The sequence below is a fragment of the Pithys albifrons genome, chromosome 1 (genome assembly GCF_047495875.1).
Source record: "Pithys albifrons albifrons isolate INPA30051 chromosome 1, PitAlb_v1, whole genome shotgun sequence".
Classification (NCBI taxonomy): Eukaryota; Metazoa; Chordata; class Aves; order Passeriformes; family Thamnophilidae; genus Pithys; species Pithys albifrons.
Window position 1 is genome coordinate 95,358,999 of NC_092458.1, and position 24,427 is coordinate 95,383,425.

Sequence of the window (24,427 nt, forward strand, 5' to 3'; positions counted from 1 at the left end):
GTAGGATAACAAGCCAAGCTCTCAAAGCTAACAGCCATCAAGATGTAACATCTGGGAATTAAGAAGTAGCTCATCCAGAAAACAGAGATGATTTGTTTTCTGATATGATTCTAAAAAGTCAGAGGACATTGTTTTGCATGGGCTATTGCTGTCCAGAGAAACTATGGCAGGGTTTGGGCACGCTGTGTCTGCACAGCCGTTGCTAAGGCAGACAGGTACTTCCTATGATGAGGAATTTCAGTCCCTCTAGTGGTGTCAGGGTGAATTACTAAGGAAACCCACATCGGCATTCTGGAAGTTCAGTAGAACCTAAATCGGCTTTAAGTGGGCATGTACTGTCAGCTGTGTTTGAACTCATTCAGCCATCACAGGCATCCTTTTCCTGACAGCAGCTTCCAGCAATCCATCATTTTGTTGCTTCCTGACCCAGCAGTTCTATCTGAAGCTTTCTAACAGCCACACAGTCCACGAAACCACCCATTCCCTTTTCCCAACCTATTTCTCCTTTGATTCTTTAAAACAGTGCTACATGCATTCCACAACACAGGAAGTGCTCTGACCTTCACAGTGTCTTACAGATGGCACTGCTTCACCCTCACTTCAGTTTGCATCTCTGAGCTTAGAAACCTCTTTTTTACGTCATTTGTCACAGATGGAGAATAAACTTATGTCCTGTTGTCTCCTTCAGCAAGAATGCTCCTCCCTGAACATCAGCTTCACCTTGCCTGCCACTAAGCCACTCAAAGGACTTAGGAAACATGTGCTAATACAAGAGATTGTCTAAGAAACAAGTGGTTAATAGCAGTAAGATATTTTTCAGTCTGCAAAAACCAGACATGGCTATTTCACAGATTCATTCTCTTCAGTGGATCCAACACAGCTGAGAACATGGCACAGGTAATGGAAGTTAGTAAGATGTTTATTCAGCACGACCAACAGTTTGGCAAGTTAGCGCTTTCCACCAACACGGGGAGCAGAAACCTTGACTGGTTTCACAATCTTCTGCTTAGGTGCTGCCTTTGTAGGAGCCTGTGGAGAAATAATGACGTATGAATGAAGAAAAGCAATTTATCTGCAGTCCTGAAAGCCCTGTATATACACGTGACAGAAATTAGGTAACTGAGATTAGAATTACAATCTATCAAATGAGAATCATGTTAACAGATGTTTACACACATACCACTAAGCCTACAACATGCATGATGCCAGCATATGGTACTAATTCATAAGTAATAATGAAACAGATAGTGGCACTCATCAATCTATTGCTACCAAGCTCCTGGATAATGAAGATGTTACAACCAGACAAGTTTGGGGCTTTTTTGTTATTGTTATTGGGAGTTTGGTTGTTTGATTTTTTGTTGGAATTTTTTTTTTATCTGCTAAGTATTTTTGACATGGGCGGTCCTGTGGTGTAAAGGAGAGCACTCTGGACTCTGGATCCCAAGGTCCTGAGTTCCAGTCTCAGTGGGGACCGTCCCCTGGGAGTTCAATGCCTCCCTGCCATCCCATCCCGTCAGATCTCGGATGCTCAGCGGCGTCAGCCCCGGGTGCTGTGACAGTCCCGAGGACTTCACTGTCACTGTCCGACCTCGCTCGGCCGTGGCAAATGGACCTCAGGACTTAAACGGTGGGGCCAGTTCTGCTCACACTGTGCCTCACCTAAAACATCCACTGTGCAGGCTGGAAGGGCACACCCACGTGGGGAGAGAGCCCTGCCCAAAACTGCGTTTGCGAAGTCTGGTCATACATACATCTCTGACATACAGCCTGAAAGTTGTTTTAGTGTAGTATTTTCTTATTCTGTAAAAAGGGTCCATTCTGTTCAGCTATTTGGGTTTAATTTTAGTACAGAAGTTTGGTCAAGGTGTTTTCAGATGAAGAAAAAGATATGCAAATGCTTTCTCAAAATAGAAACATGTATTTCCAATTAAGTGCTGCAGCAGAATGTTGTGTATTGTGTTACAAGGTGGTGTACTCCATTTCATGATTTCTCTTTGCCTACTGTATCTCACCTTTGCAGCAGAAACAGCTGTTTTCTTGGTTGCCTGCTTAGCCTTCTTGGCTTCCTTTGCAGCCCTGTTAATTAACAGAAAAAGGGGAACAGTTATCAGTGTCTGCCATTCACTGTTTATTTGTCTCAGGACTATAGGATCAGGAATGGGATGCATTCCTGCAGATTTCTTCTCCGCATTCACTACCCTCCTAGGGAGACTAGTGCAGAGATAGCACAACTGTGTGTGATAAAAAAGTATTTTCGCAACAGGAGAGAGCAAGAAGAGACCCTTCTTTGCTGCTACCATCTCTCACCAAAATATTGCATACAAATATCCTGATTAAAAAGAAACAACCCCCCCACTGATCCCTGCCTTCTCACCTAATAGCTTGTTCCCTCTGCGCCTTGCGGACTTCGGGCTTCTGGTTTCGTTTTGCCATGATCTCAGCTAGAGAGGCCCCAGTGATGGCTCTCTGGAACTTGACAGCGCGGCGCGTGCGCTTCTTCTGGATCTCTTCCTAAAATGGCACAAGATGAAGACAAACAATTACCATCACAAGACATTAAATAAATGGCTAAAGACAATTACAGAAACAAGGTGCTATTGAGACTGAAGCTGTTATAAAACCGTACACTGAAGTAGAATTTTACTCCTCACTTTGGAGAATTCTGTTGGTTACAGAAAAGTGCTGCCCTACCTCTGTATGGCCCCCTTCTCCAGCCATTCTTTTCCAGTGTGTTACTACCAACAATCCTTGGTTGTTACAATTAACAATCTTTGGTTGGCTTCATGGCTACCTGGCTATCAGTGTTTGAGATGCACACATTACTCCCCTCATCTCTGAGGCTTCTACAGCAATGTACAAAAAATTATTTGGCAAGAACATCAGAAGTTCAGCCTTCTGTAACTCACAGGATTAAAAAAATAGGGGGAGGGAGTAAGTCCATTTGATGCAATCTCCTGAACAGAGACACTCCACACCTGTTCAAGTGGGATAAGGTACTGGGCAGCAGTCTAAGCCATTGACCATCAACTTTTCATCTTCAAACAAATTGGTAAAAACACTTTCAGCACCAGTGTGAATCCTTCTAAATGCTCTTCTGCTCTGCAAGTTTAAACCAGAGCATTGGAAATACCTCAGGCTACATGCCTTAGTGATTCCTCTTTTTCATGCAATAACAACTACAGAGGAAAGGCCTTCTACTAAGCTACAGCCCAAGGTTTTCAAAGAGAGTACGTGAAAAGTGCCATTCCTGCCCCTAAACCCCCAAATCATCTCTCGTGCTGTCACCATTCAACAAGTTTACAAGATCAACTTTCAGAAAGTCTGCATATTAAACAGCACTACCCCCTTTCCCTAAAACTAGTTTTTTAAAACATATGCCATTCCTACAATTGTTAAGGTCTGCTGAACTTACTGTGGCTCTAAGTGGCCCCTCAAGGAAGTCTGCAACCCCAATACAATGCTTTTGCTGAACTGCAAACCTTTCAAACACAAACAGTGTATCAACACACGAAACTGCGCTCACATTTTCGTCCTTACTGGTCAGTTGTCATCCTGGTTGTGTGGGTCAGGTTTCTGCTGAACAGCAGTGTGTTCAAGTGCCCTCTAACAGAATAGAGACCACATCTTTTGGTAGCCAGTAGCTGGTATGTACTTACTGACTGTCCCTTCTTGTGTTTACGCCTGTACAGAACAGTCCAGTTGATCTGACGGGGGTTTCTCTTGGAAAGGAATGCAGACTCACATTTTGCATTCAGGAACTGAAACACCTGTGAAGGCAAAATGTTTTGTGAAAGACATTATCACAGTTTGCATTAAGTAATTCTTTAAAGTCAGTGCTTTTTAACAGTGGTGCTTTTGTATTTCTTTAAGACAACTCTGATTATTACAAATTTTAGAAGTTAATTAAAAATATGTAAAGTTTGGAACTTTATACCATTGACCAAACTGATCTCTTACAAGGCATTCTGAAGCAACTTCATTTTTCTGAGGAAAGCTCAAACTACTGCTTACACCCATTGCTGCTGTGTATGTTAGGCACAGCATGAACAGCCATATCCAGCATCACACTTTCCAAATATCTGTCCTCAATTAACTACATACTTCCTGTATGTGGGAGTGAGTCACAGCTTGGCCTAAGGAACACAGGGAGAGCAATACTCTGCCCGATTCCTTCTTGCACAGTTAAACAAACTTGCTTGTCTAAAACACGAGTTGGAATGAGCAGACTGATTTGTTATTAGCTATACAATTCGATTTTAAGTTTAGCCTAATTCCCAGAGCAGCACACGAGGATTCAGTTTATTTCCTTAGCTGTCATTTTACAGGAGATGACTGCGCTGGGATACTCAAAACCTAACCCCTCCTTTCAAAGGCCTGAATGGACAGTCCTGTCTGTGTGTGTCAGGACGCCCTGAAAGTGCTCTCCTCCCTGTTCTACCCCAGTGATCTATACCCAGACTATCTGCAGGATCAGCTCTTGGCTCCAGCGAATCCCAGCATTAGATGAAGAATGTCTAAGAGGAACTTACACAACTTTGATATTTTACACCTGCTGCTCTGAGACATCCTTAAACCCTAAAACGCAGCCCAGCCTCAAAGCGCATCCCAAACCGCAGCCCCACGCCACAGCACGGCCTGGCTCTGCGGAGCAGCACAATGACGGCAACTGGGTACCGATGCCAGCCTCGCATGACCCAACACCCGGCACTCTGCACCACCCACCGCAGCGCCCCCGGGGGCACCAGAGGCGTGCGGGGCCCGCCGCCCTCCCGCCCGCAGGGCCCGGGGCTCGGCCCGGCCTCACCTTCCCGTCGGTGCGCGCGTAGCGCCGGCCATGGCCCGGGTAGATCTTGTACCCGCTGAAGCTGCACAGCTCGACCCTGCGCGGGAGAGAAGAGTTAGGGGAGGGCGCGGGGGCCCGGGCCGGGCGGCCGGAGCCCCGCGGGGGGCTCCTCGCGGCGGATGGAGCGGGATGGGGCGGCGAGGCCTCTCACTTCATGATGGCGGCGGCTGGAAGGGCCGGGGGTGGGGAGGGGCTGGGAGGCGGGGCCAGGGACGGCGCGGGTCCCGACGGGAGCGGCGGGAGGGAAGGAGGTGCTGGCGGAGCGCTGAGCGGCAGGGCCGGGCAGGGCCAGGAGGGGTGGGGATTCGCTCAGCGGCACGTTCGGCCTTCCCGGGCACAGCTCCGAGCGCGGCAGCGCCGCCCTGCCCGGGATAAAAGCCGCGGTGTGCCCGGTTGGCGCTCGCTGCCCGGCGGCGCTGTCAGGCGCGGGGCATGGAGGCCGCCGCGGCCAGAGTGGGGGACGAGGCGGCGGGAGCGGGTAAGGCAGCCCCGCACAGGCGCGGGGCCGTCTCGGTGGGGTCTGCGCTGTGTGCTGCGGGCCCGAGAGCCCCAGAGGGGCGCGGGGCTCGGCGGGTCCCCCCCACTCCGCTCCCGGGTGCGGCGGCCCGGGCGCTCCCGCTTCTGGGGCCGCTCCCGCTGCGGTGCCGGGGCCAGGCCGGGCCTCACCGCGGGCCCAGCAGGGCCGAGTGGGTGCCGCCGGAGAACCCGCCGGGCTCGGGCGGCACAGGCGGCTGTCCGTCGTGCTGGAATCCCGCAGCATTGCAGAAGCTGTAGGAGTTGAATGAAATAAGGCCCATTTTCCCTCCAGGGGAGGGCTGAGCGGTGCTGGGGAGGCAGCCCCTCTTCGGAGGGTGCAGGTCCTTGCTGCCTGCCAGACGAGTAACACGCAATTCTGGAACGTTTTTTGCGTCCTGAATACCTGCTAGGGAAATCTCGTTCCCGAAATACTGCACCAATGAGTTTTATAGTATGAAACTGTAGTGATTTCTTAGAGCTGTATATTTATCATAGAATGGTTTGGCTTGGAAGATCAGCTCACTCCACCCCCACCCGCTGTGGACAGCGATGCCTTCAACTAGACCAGGTTGCTCAGAGTCCTATTCAACTTGTCCTTGAATGCTTCCAGGCATGGAGGGACTATATATACATATATAGTTCATGCTTTAGCAAGCAAAGTAAAGGACTGCAGCTTGTTGCAAGGAGAAGGACAGACCCTTTTGAAACAAGGCTTTGTGGTTCTCTGAATCTTAAGGGTGCTCAGAAAGGATAAAGGATACACCCAGACAACAGAGATAAAGCCAGCATCCAAAGATTCTTTAACACCTGTGGGAAACCCTCTTGACTGGCATCACAGATAAGTGACTATAGCAAGACTGCAGACATGCCTAGATCAGTAGAGAATCGGGTGGATGATGCTGCCATAGAAATACAGTTTCTTGGCAAGTGGATGTGTGTGTATAAAGTAGCAATTAGTCAGATCATGTTGTACTTGAATGGTTGAAAGCCACATTCAGGGTGCCCCAGTTTGAATGGGTCACCTCATGTGCATGAATAAAAGGATTACTCTTGTATTTCTATACTGTAGGTCCAAGCCTCTTTACTGGGTTCTCAGGGGCTGGTTGTGAATTTTTGTAACAAACCCTCAGATAAATGTGCAGATGCAGAATTTGTCTGTTTACCTGAAGTGACCGAGTGGTTGCAGAGGTGACTACTTAAGTGGGAAATGCAGTACCATCTTCCTGAATATGCAAAGACAGGAGTATGACTGTTTTTGGTGTTGCTGGCTCTGCATTACTGCTCTCCAAAACTCCTGGGGTAGCTGTGAATCTGAAAAACAATGGGAAAATATGAAATGTCATCAGGAATGCTTCTTAGAAAAGCGTGTTCTCCAGTGGAAAAAAGGGCACGCAAAAAATGTTGGTCTCCATCCATAGCATAACTAAAGCCTAAAAGCCTGTAAACTGTAAGAATATTAATATGTATTACATGTTGGGGTAACAACACTATTTGGGATATGCTGCTGCAAAAGGCTGTTATTTACTAAGCAGATAGTAAGAGATGGCTGAGCACTACGATGATGTTTGTACATAACATATATAGCAGAGACTTAATGTGTGAAAATGCTTATTATTGGGTGTCGCTGTGGGTACCAAGTCATTCAAGCTCCTGTAGGTGGCAAATGTTTGCCTTTTAACTTTATATAGTAACACTTCTTGCATAAAGCATTTTAATTGTGTGTTCCATTAATTAAATGGTGTGCTAGCCTATTTACAATGTGTTCCTCCCAATGCCACCAGTGCAGGAGTATAGCCGTGTGAATGGGTTCTTACTTTAGATAGAATGCCTACAAGTAAGTAGTTGCCAAGCTGCTCAAAGCCTAAAGCCTCTGAAGAATTAAAAAATTTAGCCTCTTTCGAAATTTGGGGTTTTGAGGATCACACCTTTAAATTTAGCTATCACAGTCTGAGTGGTTTTTTGGTGTTGTTTTTTTTTGGTCTGCTTCTCACTGTTACTGACTTTCCCAAAACTCTGCCGGAGTTCTTTGCTGGGACAGAGTCTGGAATGCATGTCTTTCAGTGACTGGATCAGTTACTGTGAGGTGTTTAGACTGAAGCATTTTTTTTTCACTTTTACATGGAAAAGAAAGTTAACCTGTATTTCCAAATTATCTGCATATATTATAAAACAAATCTGTTTATCTTGCATTGATTTTTCAAACCATGTTCTCATATACAAACTTTAAGGTGCTTTTTTTGTCTTTTTTTCTCATTTTTATTCTAAGGCTTGGTAGTCAACTGGTCAGGTCAAGGACTACAAAAACTGGGTCCAACCTTACCCTGTGATTCTGATACTCAGACTCTGATTCTGGACAAAAACCAGATAATTAAATTGGAACACCTGGAGAAATGCAGGAATCTGATGCAGGTCAGTGTTACTTGACTTGAAATTGCTGTGAAATAACAATACTGTGGTGTTAGCATCATCTTCTTTAAGGTCATATTATGTAATTGAAGTAAGGTAGCAGTTACTGACTTCAAGAAAAGAGAAGATGGCTAAAATAGAAAGCTTTGTTTTCAGTCTACAGTTGGTTGTGCTGCAAATTACCCAGGTAACTAAAAATGAACCAAATAAATCCCAGTGGGAGGGCATCATAAGGACACTTAGAAAAGTCACTGATAACCCACATTTTGATACCAATTATTTTTGAATACCTAGGCTTTGTAACTTTAAAAATAACTTTGTGTTGTCACTGACAGTGCCTCCAGATAAACTCAAAGCTGCCCAATGGCTTCTGTAGACAAGTTAAACTGAGATGGGAGAGGTGGGGTTGGTTGCTACAACAAACCTTCACCAGACTGCCAGCTGGATGGTCACGCTGTTGAAGTGTGTGTCTAATCAGGATCTGCTCTTTAAACAGTTTGTGATTTACAGTCCTGTTAGCAGCACAATTTTTGATAATCCTGTGAAATACATTTTGTCCTCTGCCATAAATACAGTAAGTGCAATCTTGCATCAGGAATGGGGCAACAATTTGCACAATGAATTGGCAGTTCTAATTTTAAAATCTTGTTTTCATATGACACAATTCCTCATTCTTTCTCCCTCATTTAGCTGTTGCTAGGAGAATTCCCTCTTAAGTTTACAGAGTGAGTTGTGAAGGCGACATTCTTTGATGAGTCATTTATTTCCTGGCCTCTTGCGGGCTTTTTGTTGGTGATATTTACTTGGAAAATAAATACATAGATTGAATACAGTCTTGTTGGAGTAGATTTTTAACTGCTAAACATAAAACCCTATTCTGTCTGTGCAGTTAAAATTCTTTCTTTTCCTTGTGTGTCCATCTCCAGCTCTCTGTAGCCAACAATCGCTTGGTGAGAATGATGGGTGTAGCAAAGCTGACCAAGCTCCGGGTGCTCAACTTGCCTCATAACAGTATTGGGTACGTGGAAGGGCTGAAGGATTTGGTGCACCTGGAATGGCTAAACTTGTCGGGAAATAACCTTAAGGTAAACTATTTAGTCTTTTGCATTTTCTGGAATGTAGTCTTGTAAAAATTTGAAAAGTGCTGCAAAGTAATCTGGTTGTGTTTCTTGTTTTGATTGAAGCAAAAATGTTAATGTTTTGCATCTACTGGTTTATGAAATGGAAGAGGGCAACTTTTGGACTAGAGTTACTTCAAAAAATTAAAATATTTGATGTCAAAATATATTAAGGAAATAGTCCTGAAAGTAGGAAAAAGAACTAACATCTTTAAAATTAAACTGCGCTAAAACATAGTTTTTATTTTGGGTTACTTATCCAGTGGTTTTCTTAGCTTTCAAAATAATTTATAATTATTGATACTTGTTTTTATGTGGTGACTAAAAGTGAGTTACGGTGAGTAATTGACTTCTTTATTTTTGTAGGTCATTGAACAAATCAATTCCTGTCTGTCTCTTCAGCATCTTGATTTGTCAGACAATAACATTGCTCAATTAGGTGATCTCTCCAAGCTTACGTCGCTGAAGGTAAATGTTATTTTATCTCTGTTTTCATTACATTCTTTACTTAAAGAAATCTGCTTTGAAAATTACTGACTTTAAAAAAATTTGTTGTGAAAATTGCTGCCTTTAAACACATTCATTATTCAAACTAGCTCTTAAAGCATTTTAGTGAATTACTGTGATATCTAAAGGAAAGCACAAGAGGTTTTTTCCTTGTTTCCAAGCTGCAGGAACCAATGCAGAGATTTTTTTATAACCACTCTAATGATTTTGATAAAGGTATAATGATGATATCTTCTTCATAGCTCTTTGTTCTCTTATCTTCTGTCATGAATCAAGACAAAGCATATTGTTAACTCTTTTAGCATGAACATTGTAGAGAAAAAATGTTTCCAAATACATTTTTTGGTGACTGTGACCAGAAAGCCTTAATTCTTTTGAATGTTTTTTGCAGGGATTGTCTGAACAAGGAATATGGGGGGTTGATCAAACATGCATTTCATCTCCATGTTTTTATTTTATAGACTCTCTTGCTACATGGAAATATTATAACTTCACTTCGCACTGCCCCTGTTTGCCTGCCTCAGAGTCTGACTGTTTTATCTTTGGCAGAAAATGAAATCAGAGACTTAAATGAGGTAACATATAGAAAATACAACGCCTTGTCTTTAGGTAGACTGAAAGCAGTAGTTGAGCAATTTTTTTGAGGTTGCAACTGAAAATGGGTTTGTCTTCTTTGAAATGCCCCATGCTGGTAGAAATAACTTTTAATAGTTTGTATGCAATAACTAGACTTGTATTAGCTGCATGAGCCAGGTGATACCTTTTACAATTTGGCCTGGAAAGAAACTTTGCCTTGTGTTTATGGTTTGTTGTTATTTAAGGCTGTCAAAAGTATATTTTTAGGACTAAATTCATAGCTTTTTATGATTGTCTGAAAGTTGAAAGCTGAGCTGATTAATTGCTGCAGAGAATTTTTGCAGCTGCTGTGTTTAGAACAGAGGTTTGAATTGCACTTTTTGCAACTGATCTATTTCCCAAACACAGTATAAAAGAAAGAAATAATCTGTCCGTGAATTTTGTCTTTATTGTTTTTTGTTTGTTTGTTTTTAATTAAGTAGCAGACAAAACTCTTGGTTGGGATTTCATGTTGGAAGAAAAATCTTGTTTTGATAATACCTTTCTCTTCAAAACAGGACAGTGTTTCTCCAGCTTTTGGCTTGCCTTTTTTTTTTCTTTTGGTCAAAATATAACACCTGTTATAGTAAACTAGAATCATAGAAATGCTATGCCTTTTTATACATAAGGCCCAATTCCCAGATTTAAGGGTTAGTTTCCAAGGGCTAATAGTACTTTCAGAAGACTTTATGGGAAAATGGCAGTACTTGATAGAAGGTCCTTTGATGATGTCTGTGTTCAAAAAGAAAATGTGATTTTTGATATATTTCTAATTCTGTTGGTTTGCATGAGATGTCTGGCTGCATCTGGGATATGTGGTATGTTCTGTAAGCATTTAGTGGGTTTAGTTAATGAAGTGTCTTGTTTTCTCAAGGTTTCTTTCCTGAGTTCTCTTCGTCAGCTGGAACAGCTGTCAATAATGAACAATCCTTGTGTGATGGCCACACCTTCTGTCCCTGACTTTGACTACAGGCCATATATTGTCAGCTGGTGTCTGAACCTGAAAGTTCTTGATGGATATGTGATTTCTCAGAAGGAAAGGTGACATAATAGTATTAAATCTCAACGATTATTAAATAAAATTTGGCAAAGTTGAAATTTCATTCTAACATAATGAAAATAATGGGAAAGTGCTAATGAGCTGAAATTATATTTGTGTTGCTAATGGCCATAGGAGATACAGGCCAGTTAACATTGTTGTTTTTGCTATGTTTGTCACGTGTTACACTGTAATTATCTATAAGATGACAAGGTTGTTTATGTAGAAGTATGAAGTTAAGCTTTTGTTATTAAACTCACAGCAGCACTTCTCCAAAACAAAACTGTGGTAGCAATTTATCAGCCTCTTTGTAGAATGTGACAATCAGCAGATATTAAAGCTGTAACTTGGGAGAAGCTCAAACATGCCTTTTGATGAAGGATCTTCTTTGAGTGTGCATTTCTACATTTGACATTGTTTGGTATCAATTAGTTAAACATTATCTTGCTCAAATCACTTGTTACTGTGTCATTGTGGTTATTATACCACTATGATACCTGTATGAAAAAGTTCTTGACATCAGAATAGTCCAAGCACATTAGTTTGATCCAGTAAAAGCACTGGATAAAACTGGGCTATTCTAGTCCAGTACATGAACGTACTCCACAACATGATTGTCTTTTTTAATCCATTACTAAAGTGAAAAGCTGCCTTCCTGATCAAAGGTAAACCAACTCTATTTCTGTTTTACCATAAAATGTTATAACTTTCCTGAAGAGTTGTCTGTTACATTTGTGGACTTTTTTTTTGTGTCTAATAGAGTTTTCTGTATTAACAGTGTTATTATATGTAGATGTATTATATTAAATATTCTTAGACTGAAGTGCATTTAATTTAAAGACAGAGTTCAGTTATTGAATACTCTCATCAAAATTTGCTCTCTGTGCCTGTTCTGCATGTTTGTGTGAATTTTTCTGTTTCTGTGAAAACTTTGCTGATAAATTCACTGACACAAATGTGTTTTCAGTACTCAAAGACTACACACACACACATGCGTGCGCGCAAAGCAGAGACTGCGGGTTTGGAAAGATTTTTGCTTCTTTGTTTCATTAATGCTTATGTGAGGGAACACTTTATTCATTATTCTGCTAATGAAATCCCCAGTTCCTCTGGGCAGTGCATACGTTCCAAGTTTTGATAAGATTTGTAGATTAGCTCTTGGGTATCCCCTAGAGGAAAAGTAGTGAAAGGAGTGTTAGTGGATTTATGCCATTCATTAATGGTGACCATTTTCCCCCTTCCTGACAGTTTGAAAGCAGAATGGCTCTACAGTCAAGGTAAAGGAAGGTCATACCGACCTGGGCAGCATGTTCAGCTTGTTCAGTACTTGGCCACTGTCTGTCCTCTCATCATTTCGTACGGACTCCAGACTGAAGAGGATGCCAAACTGGAAAAAATACTGAGTAAGCAAAGGTGAGAACTTACTGTTTGTTTCCTAGAGAACGTAATTGAGAACGTAATTATGTGTCTTATTGTGTGTTAGATACAGTGGTTAGAAAGTTGGGCAACAAAAGTCTTGTGGCAAGCAGAGGGGTGGTATCTCATCAAAAGGCCTGGAAACTTGGAAGCATCTGGAAGGAGAAGTTGTTGGTGCAGATTGGCTTTCAGGAGGAAATTATAGAAATGTTGTGGCCATTTTTGGAGGAGAAGATGCAAAAAAAAAGCATAGTGACCTTGGAACGTCCAGCTAAGTGCTCTGACATTCACGTAATATTTCTGGGAGAAATTCAGGAAGCTGGCTTGCTAAATATAACTCTTAAAATTTAAAATACCCCAACCATCAAACAAAAGAAAAAGCTTAGCAGAAAAAGCAATGCCCCCAAATCCCCACCCATATACATATGCCCACACATATATGATTTATAGGGCAATTTCACTTGGACCTGTACCTCATGATCTTCAAATATAGCTGTGCTGAAACAACCTGTGTGTTCTCTGGGTTTGTAAAGGATGATTTTAGCTTTGTGGCAATATTTGTTCATTTGTATAGGATTTTGTCCATTTAGTAATGGGGACACCTATTCCTTGATTCAGTCACTTTCAAACATAGAAGACACTCCCTCCATTCCTCAGACTCCTTTACACCTACAGGCATAATGTATTCCACAATAAAAACTTAAAATAGTTGCGTGCCTTCCTTGTGAATATAAGTACTTCATGGTTTTCAGTCTATAGTCAGAATTGCATGCTGGGTGGTTTTGGCTTTGTGTTTTCTTGTTTGTGGAGTTTTTTGATACATGTAATGAAGAACAAGGGGCAAGAGGAAGGGGTGCAGGAACAGACTGTGCAATCCCCTTCTGTGTGAGTAGTCCTGTTGATGTCTTGTAGGTATAGGGATCTGCATAAGGAGCCTCTTGTTTGGAATGTTTTGATCACTTGTTTCCTTTGAAGTAGTTGATACATTTTTTTAGATGTGTTCTGTACTGAAAACGTTTAAAAGAAATACAGAATTTGTGGAACTTTGTGCTTAGACTCCACCAGAGACAGCTGATGCATCAAAACCAAAATGAGGGACCACCTACATCTTCTGCCCCCAGCAAAACTGTGCCAATTGCTCATGAACACAGCAGTCCAGCCCAGCCACCAGAGATGGCTCTTGGAAGTGGTAAGAGGCTATTCTACACCTGTGATCTAACCTGTGGAAATAAACATTTTTCTTTTGAACATAGATAACTTTGTGGAGATAATTTCAGAGTAAGGCCCTGTTACTATTTAGTTCTATTGGCTTTTGAAGACTTTTTCGACTGAGGTTACACTTTGTTTTCTGAAATCCTTTCTGTGTTTATTCTTGTCTTGAAAAACTAGTAGGTTTTTTAGGTGAAAAACACAATCCAATAAACTAAAGAGTTATTACTTTGACTTCTCCATTTTGTGAAAGTGTGATTTCTCCAAGGGGATGCAGTTTGTGCAATTTGTTGTATCCAGTATGTGCTGGGTTTGTGGATGTTACTGTGGTAAGGAGTTACTTTCCTTGTGTAGAAATAATGCTCATCTTTACTAGTGTTTTAGATCATCTTACACACCCAGGTGCTAACTATCAAAACCAGACTGTGAATTGCTATGAATTGCATGAAGATATGTTATTGAAATGCTGTAACTCTTGAATGTGGCTTTCTGCCCATCTAGAACCTGTCATCCAGAAGAATTCTTGCAGTGGACCAAGTGCAAAGAGTGATCATTCCTATGCAGTAAAGAACACCTGTCCTCTTGAAAGAAGTTTTCACAAGGATCTATACCTTGAAGATATACAGACAGACGAAGACAAACTAAACAGCAGCCTTTTATCCTCAGAGTCTACTTTCATGCCAGTTGCTTCAGGATTGTCTCCAGTGTCTCCTGCTTTGGACCTGAAGCTGCGTGGAATCAGTTTGGGCCTAGATGATGATGATGATACAGTGATTGAATGTGTGAGAGATGTTAATAACAGAGAAACAACTAACGGGCAAGAAGCTTCTTGTGTTACAAGAGAGCACTTAAACAGAGCAGTAGGAAGTGTGGAAATGCAAGAGAATATCCAAGTGGTGTTGCCTTCTCCTGACCTGAGACCAGGTAGCTTGGCTGCCAATACCAGCAACTGTTCAGCATCCTCTGAAGACCATGCTCTGCACAGTGACCCCAGCATCTCATTGGGTGCTAAATCAGGAGCAAAACCTCTCTTTTCTGACCAGATGAGAGGAGAAAGTTCTGATTCGTTAGCTGTTGTCGATCATGGTGCAGCTGATCTGCAAAGGATGACTAAAGCAGCTACCAAGCTTCAAGCTTGCTGGAGAGGATTTTACACAAGGAACTTCCATCCTCGAGCCAAGGAAGTGCGGAATGAAATTCGACTGAACAGAATGCAGGAGCACATCATTTGCTTAAGTCATGAAATAGAAAAGTAAGTTGGTGTCATGCTGTGTATTTTCAAATATATATGAACATAACCATTGTTCCAGGGCATTTCAGAACAGGTAGATGGGTCTTGATCTAACTACTCACAGTAAAACCTGTCAATGGTAACATAAAACTGTGATTATATTTAAAGGGTCACTTCCTGTAAGGTAAGCACAGTATGCACTTACTCTCAAATTGCCTTCTATGAGTGGTTTGGGTTAGTACACATTTTTCTATTCCTCTATTAGCAGGACTTGCATATTTCAGTGGATAACCGAAATAGTAATTGCTGAGTGGGATTTTGTTTTCACTTCTCTCCTAGCAATTACAGAGTCTATAAAATGAAGTGTCCATATTGAGTCATTCCTCTATTGCTGGTGAAAAGAAGAATTCCCTTTGCCTTTTGTGATACAATTTTAAAATGTGCCTCTGTGTTTGGTTCTGTTTTCATTTTTGTTGCTGTGAATCCATGTTTGGACAAGATCATTATCAAAGTTCCTCAATTTGTAAGACAGAAATTCTGGGTTTACTTTTATTTTTCTGGATCAGTCTGGGACTGTCAGTCTGACAGACACTTGTTCTTTATTATCACAAGTGACAAAATTCTATGAATCCATTTGAGTGCTCAGGGAATCTCTAGAAACTCCCAATGCTTACACACTATACTATGTCCAGGTATGAGTTGGGGAGAGCATAGTTTGAAATGAAGAGTCACTGTTTCGGTGGGGAACAGTGATAGCTACACAGGGAAAAAATAAGAGCTCAGATTCAGTTTACAAAAAGATACTTAAATTATTGGCAAGCCAACAAATTGCTGCAGTAAAAGGAAGCAGAATTTAAATGTAACTGAAAAAGAAACTCGAAGTCAGCAGCTGAGTATTGATGGCAAGCCAGACTGCAGTAATTTCTTAATGTTAGGCTCTGTTGTATCTTTGAAGAGTGCTGTTATATAAGTAGACATTTTAAGTATTCTTGTTGCTCTTGTTACCCAAATGTTGCTTATTTTAGCTGCCTAAATTTTGGTGTGTGTTCTTGCAGACTAAGAAAAGAAAGAGAGGAAGATAAGATGCGGAGGCTTGTACAGGAGGAAGCTGTCAGATTTCTTTGGAACCAGGTAAAGTTTTAGTCCTGTTGTTTTTCTGCTTGTATATGAATTTGAAAGGCATTATTTCATACTGTAGCTCCTGAAGAGATAGACAACATGGTTCATTTTTTCCAATGATAACTTGAGTGGCTTAATGGAATCTAATTGCCATGTTGTTTGCTATATTCTTATTCTGGGGGAAAATAATCTTCAGAAGGATGTGCAAGAGCTTTGGTTTTGTTACTAAAAGCTAAATTGGGGCCTGGTGTGAGAAGGAAGGAAAAATGCAAGGGAAGCTAAATAGGAGAACTGTGAAGAGTGATGTGACTGCCAAATACCCAGGACAAAGGAAATGGTTTCAAGCTGTGTTGCTTGTGAGCAACTCATTTCTGAAGTAGGAAAGTTATTAGTACATATTTTAATAAGGTATTAATCCAAAAATAAGACTGTTTTCTTAAGCATGGATTATTTCATAATGGTTTCCCATCCTTTCTTTTTTTAAAAAGATTCCTTTTTCCTCAAGTACTTGAACTGAGAGCTTGTGTGCTCTGTCAGTTTTGGGCTTCTAGGTTTAAAAGCCATGATTTTATCAGTGGGAAGAACAAAATTTCCCTGAAGGTGTAGCAAGCCTTTTGTTTGTCAGTTTTCTTGGGTTTTATGCTAGAGCTTGGTTGCTGAATGCAAGAAATACTCTAGAAGTCAAAATATTTTCTTAGTGGCACTTCATAATGGATTTGTCTTTATACTATACAGGTTAAATCCCTTCAACAATGGCAGCTTTCAGTGATGCAAAATTTAGGTGCTCGTGGGATTCCTTCAGCCAGTATTTTATGCTCATCCAAGCCACCTATTCAGTCGTCCACACTTGAGCAAGAAACACCACCAGACGTTAATTCTGCTTTATTAGTTCCAGCTAGTGATGATCTTCAGGAAAAGTCTTCTTTGCAATTCCCAGATTCTGGTTTTCATTCTTCTGCAGCTGATCAGACTCATGCCAGTGATGTGTATAGCTCTGAAAAGAGTTTAGCTCAAGGGACTGAGAGCTCTCTTTCAATGGAAACTGTCAAACAATGTGGCAATTCTGTTTCAGTGTATTCCTCAGATGTAGAGGATGCCCATGGGGAGTGTGGGCAAAGTAAAGAGAGCTCTAGTAATGAGCAGGACAACGGACTGATACAGCAGTATTTGAAATCTGTTCAGCAGCTGGAAGAGGCTGATGAAGAGACAGCTTGCAATGAGGAAATGGAGGGCAGCTGTACACAAATCATCGTTTCAGCAGAAAGCCAGGATTCTTCATCTGACACTGTCTCTCTAGATCTGCCTCAAGACACATCTTCCCCTGTCCGAGGTGAAATCAGTCAGACATCAGAAAACTACAAACTGACTTCAGAAATAGCAGAGGAGAAGCAAACGGACTGTGATCCTTCATTTCAGATGCTGCCTGTTGGGATAGCTGTATAATAGGTTCATTTCCACAAAGGAATAGATATTCCATTTCACTTACCTTTCTTTTTCCCATTTATACAAAACTTATTTTTCACGTGTGCTACTTCAGATTTTGACACATTACCAATTTATGTTGTACTTAGTATTTTATTGATGTTGCTGAGGATTGACACTAACAATGCTAACCTGAAATCAGCAAAGTTCTCAGTGACATTTATTTTGCACTTTATTTTCAAACATAAATCTAGTGTCCTAATAACTGGCTTCCATTAAATTAATTCTGAAGATTGGGGGGTGTGGGTGGTAGTGGTAGTGTTTGCTGTAAATTCACTTGAGTGAATGTCTTAGTAAGTACTGGATTTTTTTTCTATAAAGAAGGATTAAGTTCTTATTTTGCAAAAAGAAGGAAACAATATGGGAAGAAACAGAGTTGATACAGGCAGCGCATCCAGTCACAGGAGGCAGGATACAGTCTGATAAGAAAGATCAAAGAAGTTGCTTTTCAGGCCTTTTGACTTTAACGAGGGTAGTTTTGTCAGTGTATAAAAGATGCATTCCAGAAAACCAGTGTCCAAGTCAGTGACTTTTTTGTAAATAACTTGAAGCCCCTGACTAGTAATTAGGTCATTACATACACACTGAAACAAGGACTTACAGGAGAGACCTCAGGGAGCCTCAAACAAGCCTTGACCTTTGTTTTCCCTGGGGTTGAATTTCCCTGCTTTCTCAGGTAAGACTCAAAGTGGAATCAGCAGCAGCCAGGAGTAAATAAGAATTTTTAAAGGGCATGTGATTTGGGAACATCATTTCCAAGACTGCACTGCTGGGTTACCGCAGCAGACTTGGTGGCGGATGTTTCGCTCCACAAAGATGCTGACACACTGAGGGATTTGGATCTGCATGGCTTTCAAGACAAGTCACAACTTCTTCTACCTACAGGTATAAATAATAAAAGCAAATGCTATGACTTAAATATATTTCTTGAAATCTCTGTTGGGTTTTTCGCTTGTTTTTTCCCCCCTGTATGTCCAGTATTTGACACTCAACTAGATGTGGATAAAAAGTTGTATTTCTTTCCTGTTAGCTGATATGCTGAGCTACCTAGGCTGTGCTTTCCACTTAAAACTCTGGGCAAGCAACATGGTTTGTATCTTGCCTAGCCATTGCTGTGTTGGGCTTTTTAATGGAAAGGGATGCCACAAAGTGGCAAAGGAAATCTGGTTTTCCCATGTTATTTGTGATGACGCAGAGTGAAATCAGAGTTGATATTGTGACTTATAGGGGTCAGTTCAGTTTGGTAATGCTGTGGTTTTCAATGTTTGCTGGAAGGCCAGTGTTTCAGTAGTTTGCTAATGTTTACTTCTCAGTTATACAGACACATGCTTATTGTAATTCTCTGAACCACAAGTTAACTTCTGGTGCTATGGTGTCATTACAATCAACTAGTGCTGTTTAAAAGTAACTCTTAGGGCCACGTTCCCTGGTAAAATTTAGGTTTCGTAAAAGCTTTGGTTGCTAGCCTACTTCAGGTTTTGAGCTGAAATTTGCCACTACTCAGGAGTTGGTATAAGGCCAGTATCTGCTTGAGGCCTTAAAATAGCCTTTTTGTAGAACATAAGTTGTGTATGGGACTTGTACCAGCCATCTGTGGTGAAGTTCACCTTGGAAGAAGAAAGCTTGCCTCTGTGTACAGAGTAGCCATCATCTTTTTCCCTACCCCTAAAAGAGTAAGTTCTAGGGGACTAACTTCTCAAGAGAGCTGCCACAGCAGTCAGGCTGACATTTGCCTGTGCCTTGCACACACAGTAACATTAAAAAAAAAAAAAAGAAACAAAACAAACCACTGAAGTGGCAGGTTCTTAATGTGCTATCTCTCTAACTGAATCTAGTAACAGCATGTTTGTAGCATAACTGTATTTATAATTAGGGCACAATTGTTCTTGGGTATTGAAAGTGGTATGGATGCATTAAGGTATCGTGACATCTAATTAACTGTGCAAAGAAGTGTGTAGTCCACCTGATCATCCCCTTGTCCTCTGAAGGTTCTGAACTTGGGTTTGCATCTCTCATGCTTAGGTATCTGCAGTTCATAGGACTTGGCTCTTTGACTGTCAATATGTTACATTAAAAAAAAAAAGGCAAAACTAAAACCTCATGTAAACCTTTAAGAGGATTTTCTTTGGGTTTTGAAAGATAAATTACTTCAGTCTGTGAAATGCAAGACTTGGGAGAAACGAGACCACTACCTGGATAAAAATGTTTCACTTACTGAAGACACTAAGGAAGCATAGATATTTCAGTATTTTGTATTGTCACTTTTGCTGCAGAGTTAGAAAGAGGAGAAACAATTTGAATTTTGGAGGTGTCAGAGGGGGAGAACTTGGTTAATGTTTCATGAAAGCCCTAGATGTTTCTTGACATTTCCTTTGTTATTAGAACTTGCAAGCACAAACACAAGGCAACATTTTAACTAATGCCTAGGTCAGCTGCAGTCCTTACTAACTTGTAACCTGTATATGCAAAAGTGGTTTATGCAGGTAGAGCGAATCATGTACCAACATATGATCAGCTTTATCTTACTTTTTTGGGGAAACTGTGAAATATTAAAACATTTTTTATGATGTTCTGAAAAGTATCTTGCACATGTAGAAGATGGGTTGCCTAAATATAGAGAAATCAAAGAATGGTGAAGTTTTGGATTAGTTTTTACAGAGTTAAATATAATTAGTTTGTATATACAGACAATGTTTTCATCCTGACCATTAAAGTGCGTACTGAGAAAGACATAATGAGGGAGGGATACAGTGGAAAAATAAGGAATAAAACTGCATGTATATTTAAAAACGTCTTCTTTCCATCCTGTTTTGAGCTCTCAAAGAATCATGATGTGGAAATATCATAGTTAACATGGCTTAACATTTACTCACCTTTGTCTAGGTAAGTTTTCTTAATCTAGGTATGTCATATTCTTTCATCTGAGTAGGGGTGCACAACAAAGGGAGACGGTAGAAATTTCATAAAGGAATTGGCAAGCCATGTCTGAAAATTTGCAGTATTAATACTGTATTCTTTAATCATTTTTCTTTTGCAAGGCTTCATATTCAACAGAAGAATGTACTTCGTACCTTAAAAGGTTGTCCCTTGCGTTTTGTCCTGGGCTGATCCTCCAATGTTAATGGGAGAGGTAACTAATGGTTATTTGCCAGGCAGTGTTGTCAGCTCTGCTGTGAATACAGTTCAAATGCTTCTTTAATTTGCTTCAGAAAAATCAGCTAAATATAGCTCAGACTATTTAAACTGCACCACACAAGTAGTTTTGCCCCAGATGAGATAGTTGGCCTAGGCAAGCTTGTTTTCATCTAGGCTGTGGCAGAAATTACTCTTGTGTGTTTTTCTGAAGGTGGTAGGGACAAATGGTTTTATACCATAAAGCAAGAAGGCATTAAGACTGCAAATTTATTGTGCTGCTTCTAACCCACAAATATCCTTCAGCAAGTACTTGAGAAAAAGTCCTTGTTAAACTAAATTGCAGAAGCCTAACAGTTGTTGATAGTTAAGTTTTTTAAACAACCATAGATTCTACTATTTGCATGCAGCAGTTTAAATAATGCACTTAGCAGCCAGTCTCTGTATATAAAAAACAGGTAGTTTTTTTCTAAATGTTTGTATTTGAGCTTGGAGATTGTTTCTGGTTTTTATGACCTTGTATATACTGTCTGAAGAATTCCAGTTTTGATTTCTACTTGTAGCAGGCCATTTGATGAAGTGAAATGAAATACACATTCCTTTGAGACTACCTGGGTCATTTTGACTGGACTTGATGTTCTGTTGAGTCTCACACAGATACACTTTTTCGTGAGAGGATAAAATTGTAGCAGAGTTGAATGACAAGAAAATATAAACACTGGTCAGTTCCCCTGCTAGTGGAAAAGACATGTTTTTTCTCTGCTACCCACCCCCTCCCCAGTCCTGTTATATTCACTTTCTCCCCCCTTGATGACTGCCACCTCAATAAGTATGCATCTAGTATTCATGAAGTCTTTGAAAATGTCTTTTTTTCATAGTTACACTTCTTTTTCCCCCCAGATTGGTTTTCTAGGACAAGTTACTGAGAAACACTTGTTTTCTGTATGCCTACCAAAAAGTTGGGACTTTCTGTCTATTTTAAATGTTTTCTTTATGTCAGCAATGGAAAAAGCACAGGATTCTTTTCTTGCAAAAACATGGAACAGTACTTATCAGGACAGGTGCTTTATCTCTTGGAAAGTGCCACAGCAAATTTTATTGTATAAGAACTCTCAGTAAGAATCTTCTTTTTTGGCTTCATTACATTAATAAGTATATGGGCTAAATTCACTTGTACCATAATTCTACTGACCTAAATTTTGTTGAGACTTTCACAGTAATATTCTACCTCTAAACTGGAATTTGAGAAAAAAGAACAATTGGGCATTGATGTGTCTTTCTACTTCTCACTGTTTTCTGTTTTCTGTGGCTGGTTAAATTGGTACTGTTCCTATATTTTCTATAAGTGTTTACATTTCTGGATTTATTGTTTCTTAAGTATTTTGTTTGTATCTCTGAGTTTTGAATTTTAAATAAATGATTTGTACATTTATTGAAAATTTTAAGCTGTGCTTGATCTTTACTCCTACGGCTAGTAGTCATCACCTTGTGATTGAAGGACTTTTGGAGATGGGAAGTTTAGGAACAGAAAGCGTTTGATGACAAGGTAAGGGTTAACATTCTTTACTTGGTGCGGCCGAGGCATTCCATGGCCACTGTTTCAGTGCTGAGGATGGTAAGGTGTAGTAGAGTACCTGAAAAGTGTTCACCAACAGCACTGAAACTGGTCTTCATGATCTGCAGTCCTTTGTTTCTGTGCCCTGGTTTTTGTGCTCTTTGGAAGCATTCTGTATAGTTTTCTATAAAGACAATTAAGAGAAAGGGCTTATCAACAGAAACACAGTTGCCAAGTGTGTTGTTCCCTCTCCTACCGTTTTGGTTTGGTCAGATACCTGCTCTGTTCTTAAGCAAATGAAGATTAATTAAACACCTTTCAGGCTTCAACAAACAAACAGTCAAGGAGCTTAGAAACATGTGAAAGTCATGTTTTCCTGCAACACAGTCCTCCCAAAGGTTAAAAAAATAAATAATAAACAAAAAATGAAAAAATCCCAAACCACAGAGCTAACTTTGTTTTGTTTAACTCATTTTGAGTGTGGAGGTTAGTAGGCATTTTTTAACTCTTCACTGTGTGTTTCTCCTTCATTCCACCAAGGAAAATAGCTGAGGTTTTTAAGTGAGACTGTCCTTGCTCTTTAGTGAAGGTATTTACTGTGAGGGTGGTGAGGCAATAGAATAGGTTGCCCAGAGAAGTTGTGGATGCCCTATCCATTGAAGTGTTGAAGGCCAGACTGGATGGGGCTTTGAGCAACCTTGTCTAGTGTCTTGCCATGAGCAGGAGTGTCCCTGCCCCGCAGGGAAGTTGGACCTAGGTGATCCTTGAGGTCCCTTACAACTCAAACCATTCCAGGATTCTACTTAAGAGAAAGAAATAGTCATAGTTAAAGTAACTCCATTATAGGTCTGAAAAGAGAAGAGCAATGCCATTTACTCTTGGAGTAAAGACCTTAAAGCTGTACTACTAAGTTTAAATGCTGTGTGTTGTACCAGTAGTAACCATAACACTTCAGGAGTTCAGGTTGAAGGTCCCTCTTGTCCCTGTTTTTGATTCATATTTGTAATAAGATCAGACATTAAAACTTTTGGTTACATTTGGAAAATAAAGGGATATCTAGTGGATGGACCAAAATTTTTTCAAATGGAAATAGTTACTTTCAGTTTTATGGGCTGAAATCCTTGTATGTGCTAGGAGCTGAATCCCCTCCCAACTTCTTGTGCACTCTCAGACCACTTGCTGTTGGGGCAGTGTGAGAAGCAGAAAAGCCCTTGGCTCCACGTAAGCTCTGCTCAGCAGTAGCCAAAACATCTCTATTGAGAGGGGGAAGAAATCAATATCAAGTATTTTTCAAAATACTGTCTTCTTAAAGTGTTTTGCTTACACAGCCAGGTGGTTTTCAGTTCTTGACCTACACTGTATAGTACTAATGAAAGCTGGTGCCTGAGGAGATTTTGCTTTCTATCTCTACCAGGTAACCACCATTATTTCCTGCTCAGGCTTGGCTGTTCCTCGGGAACCGATTCAGGTGAGTGAGGAGCGGGAGGGACAGGGTCGTTAGCAGGTGCTAGAGGGCTTTAAAAGCGCCTCCAGGGAGCAAGAGCGACCCGGAGTGTGGCACAACACTTTGCACAGGAAGGGCACAGCCACCTCCCAGCTCTCTCGGGTGAACTTTTGGTTTTTTTCCTTTCCTGCAACTCAACTAAAGCCAGCAATGCTTTCCAAAAATGTGAAAGCCGCTGCTGCTGTTACCACAAGGAGTGTGCTAACACAGACAGAACCGCCCAAAAAGGACACAAAGAAGGATGAAGCTATTCAGGTCAGTGGCTGCAGAGTGTTGGAACCTGGCATTAGTACCAGAGGACAGTGTGAGAGGCACCTGCATGCGATGTGAGCAGGTGAGTGATTTGCTGTGCCTGGTGGCAGAGCTCCAGGTAGAGGTAGAGAGGCTAAGAAGCATTAGGGAAAGTGAGAAGGAAGCTGACTGGTGGAGTTGCACACTTTTGACCCCAAAGGAAGTTCAGCAGGACATGGTGAAGCCCTGACCCTCCTGCCATCAGACAGATGGAGCAAACTGAGTGCATAGCGGGGAATGGAAACAGGTCCCTGATGGGAGAGGTAAAAGAATCCCCTCCCAACCCCCTTCACCTCCCTGAGTGCCCTTAAAGAACAGATATGAGGCCCTGGAGCCAGAAAATCAAGCAGAGGACAGACAAGAGGCAGATCTGTCTGGAGGGTCTCCTGGTTGTGTCCCCCCCCTACTAGATTGGTTACAACAACCACCATAAGAAAAAAA

At 41.1% G+C, this 24,427-nt stretch overlaps 2 protein-coding genes across 2 annotated transcripts; one reads left to right on the plus strand and one right to left on the minus strand.

The window, feature by feature from the left end:
- Nucleotides 1-901: 901 nt before the first annotated feature.
- Nucleotides 902-5,044, minus strand: RPL24 (ribosomal protein L24). The gene is made up of 6 exons (XM_071561558.1): nt 4,998-5,044; nt 4,808-4,883; nt 3,660-3,770; nt 2,378-2,514; nt 2,016-2,079; nt 902-1,029 (listed from the first exon to the last, which is right to left on the minus strand). The coding sequence occupies exons 1-6, from the start codon at nt 5,000-5,002 to the stop codon at nt 949-951; spliced, it is 474 nt and encodes a 157-aa protein (XP_071417659.1). The 5' UTR covers nt 5,003-5,044; the 3' UTR covers nt 902-948.
- A 54-nt stretch (nt 5,045-5,098) lies between these two features.
- CEP97 (centrosomal protein 97) lies at nt 5,099-22,068 on the plus strand. Its single transcript, XM_071561543.1, has 11 exons — nt 5,099-5,324; nt 7,629-7,771; nt 8,695-8,853; nt 9,253-9,354; nt 9,855-9,968; nt 10,883-11,049; nt 12,296-12,460; nt 13,519-13,652; nt 14,174-14,924; nt 15,959-16,034; nt 16,758-22,068. The coding sequence occupies exons 1-11, from the start codon at nt 5,279-5,281 to the stop codon at nt 17,463-17,465; spliced, it is 2,565 nt and encodes an 854-aa protein (XP_071417644.1). The 5' UTR covers nt 5,099-5,278; the 3' UTR covers nt 17,466-22,068.
- The last annotated feature ends 2,359 nt before the right edge of the window (nt 22,069-24,427 follow it).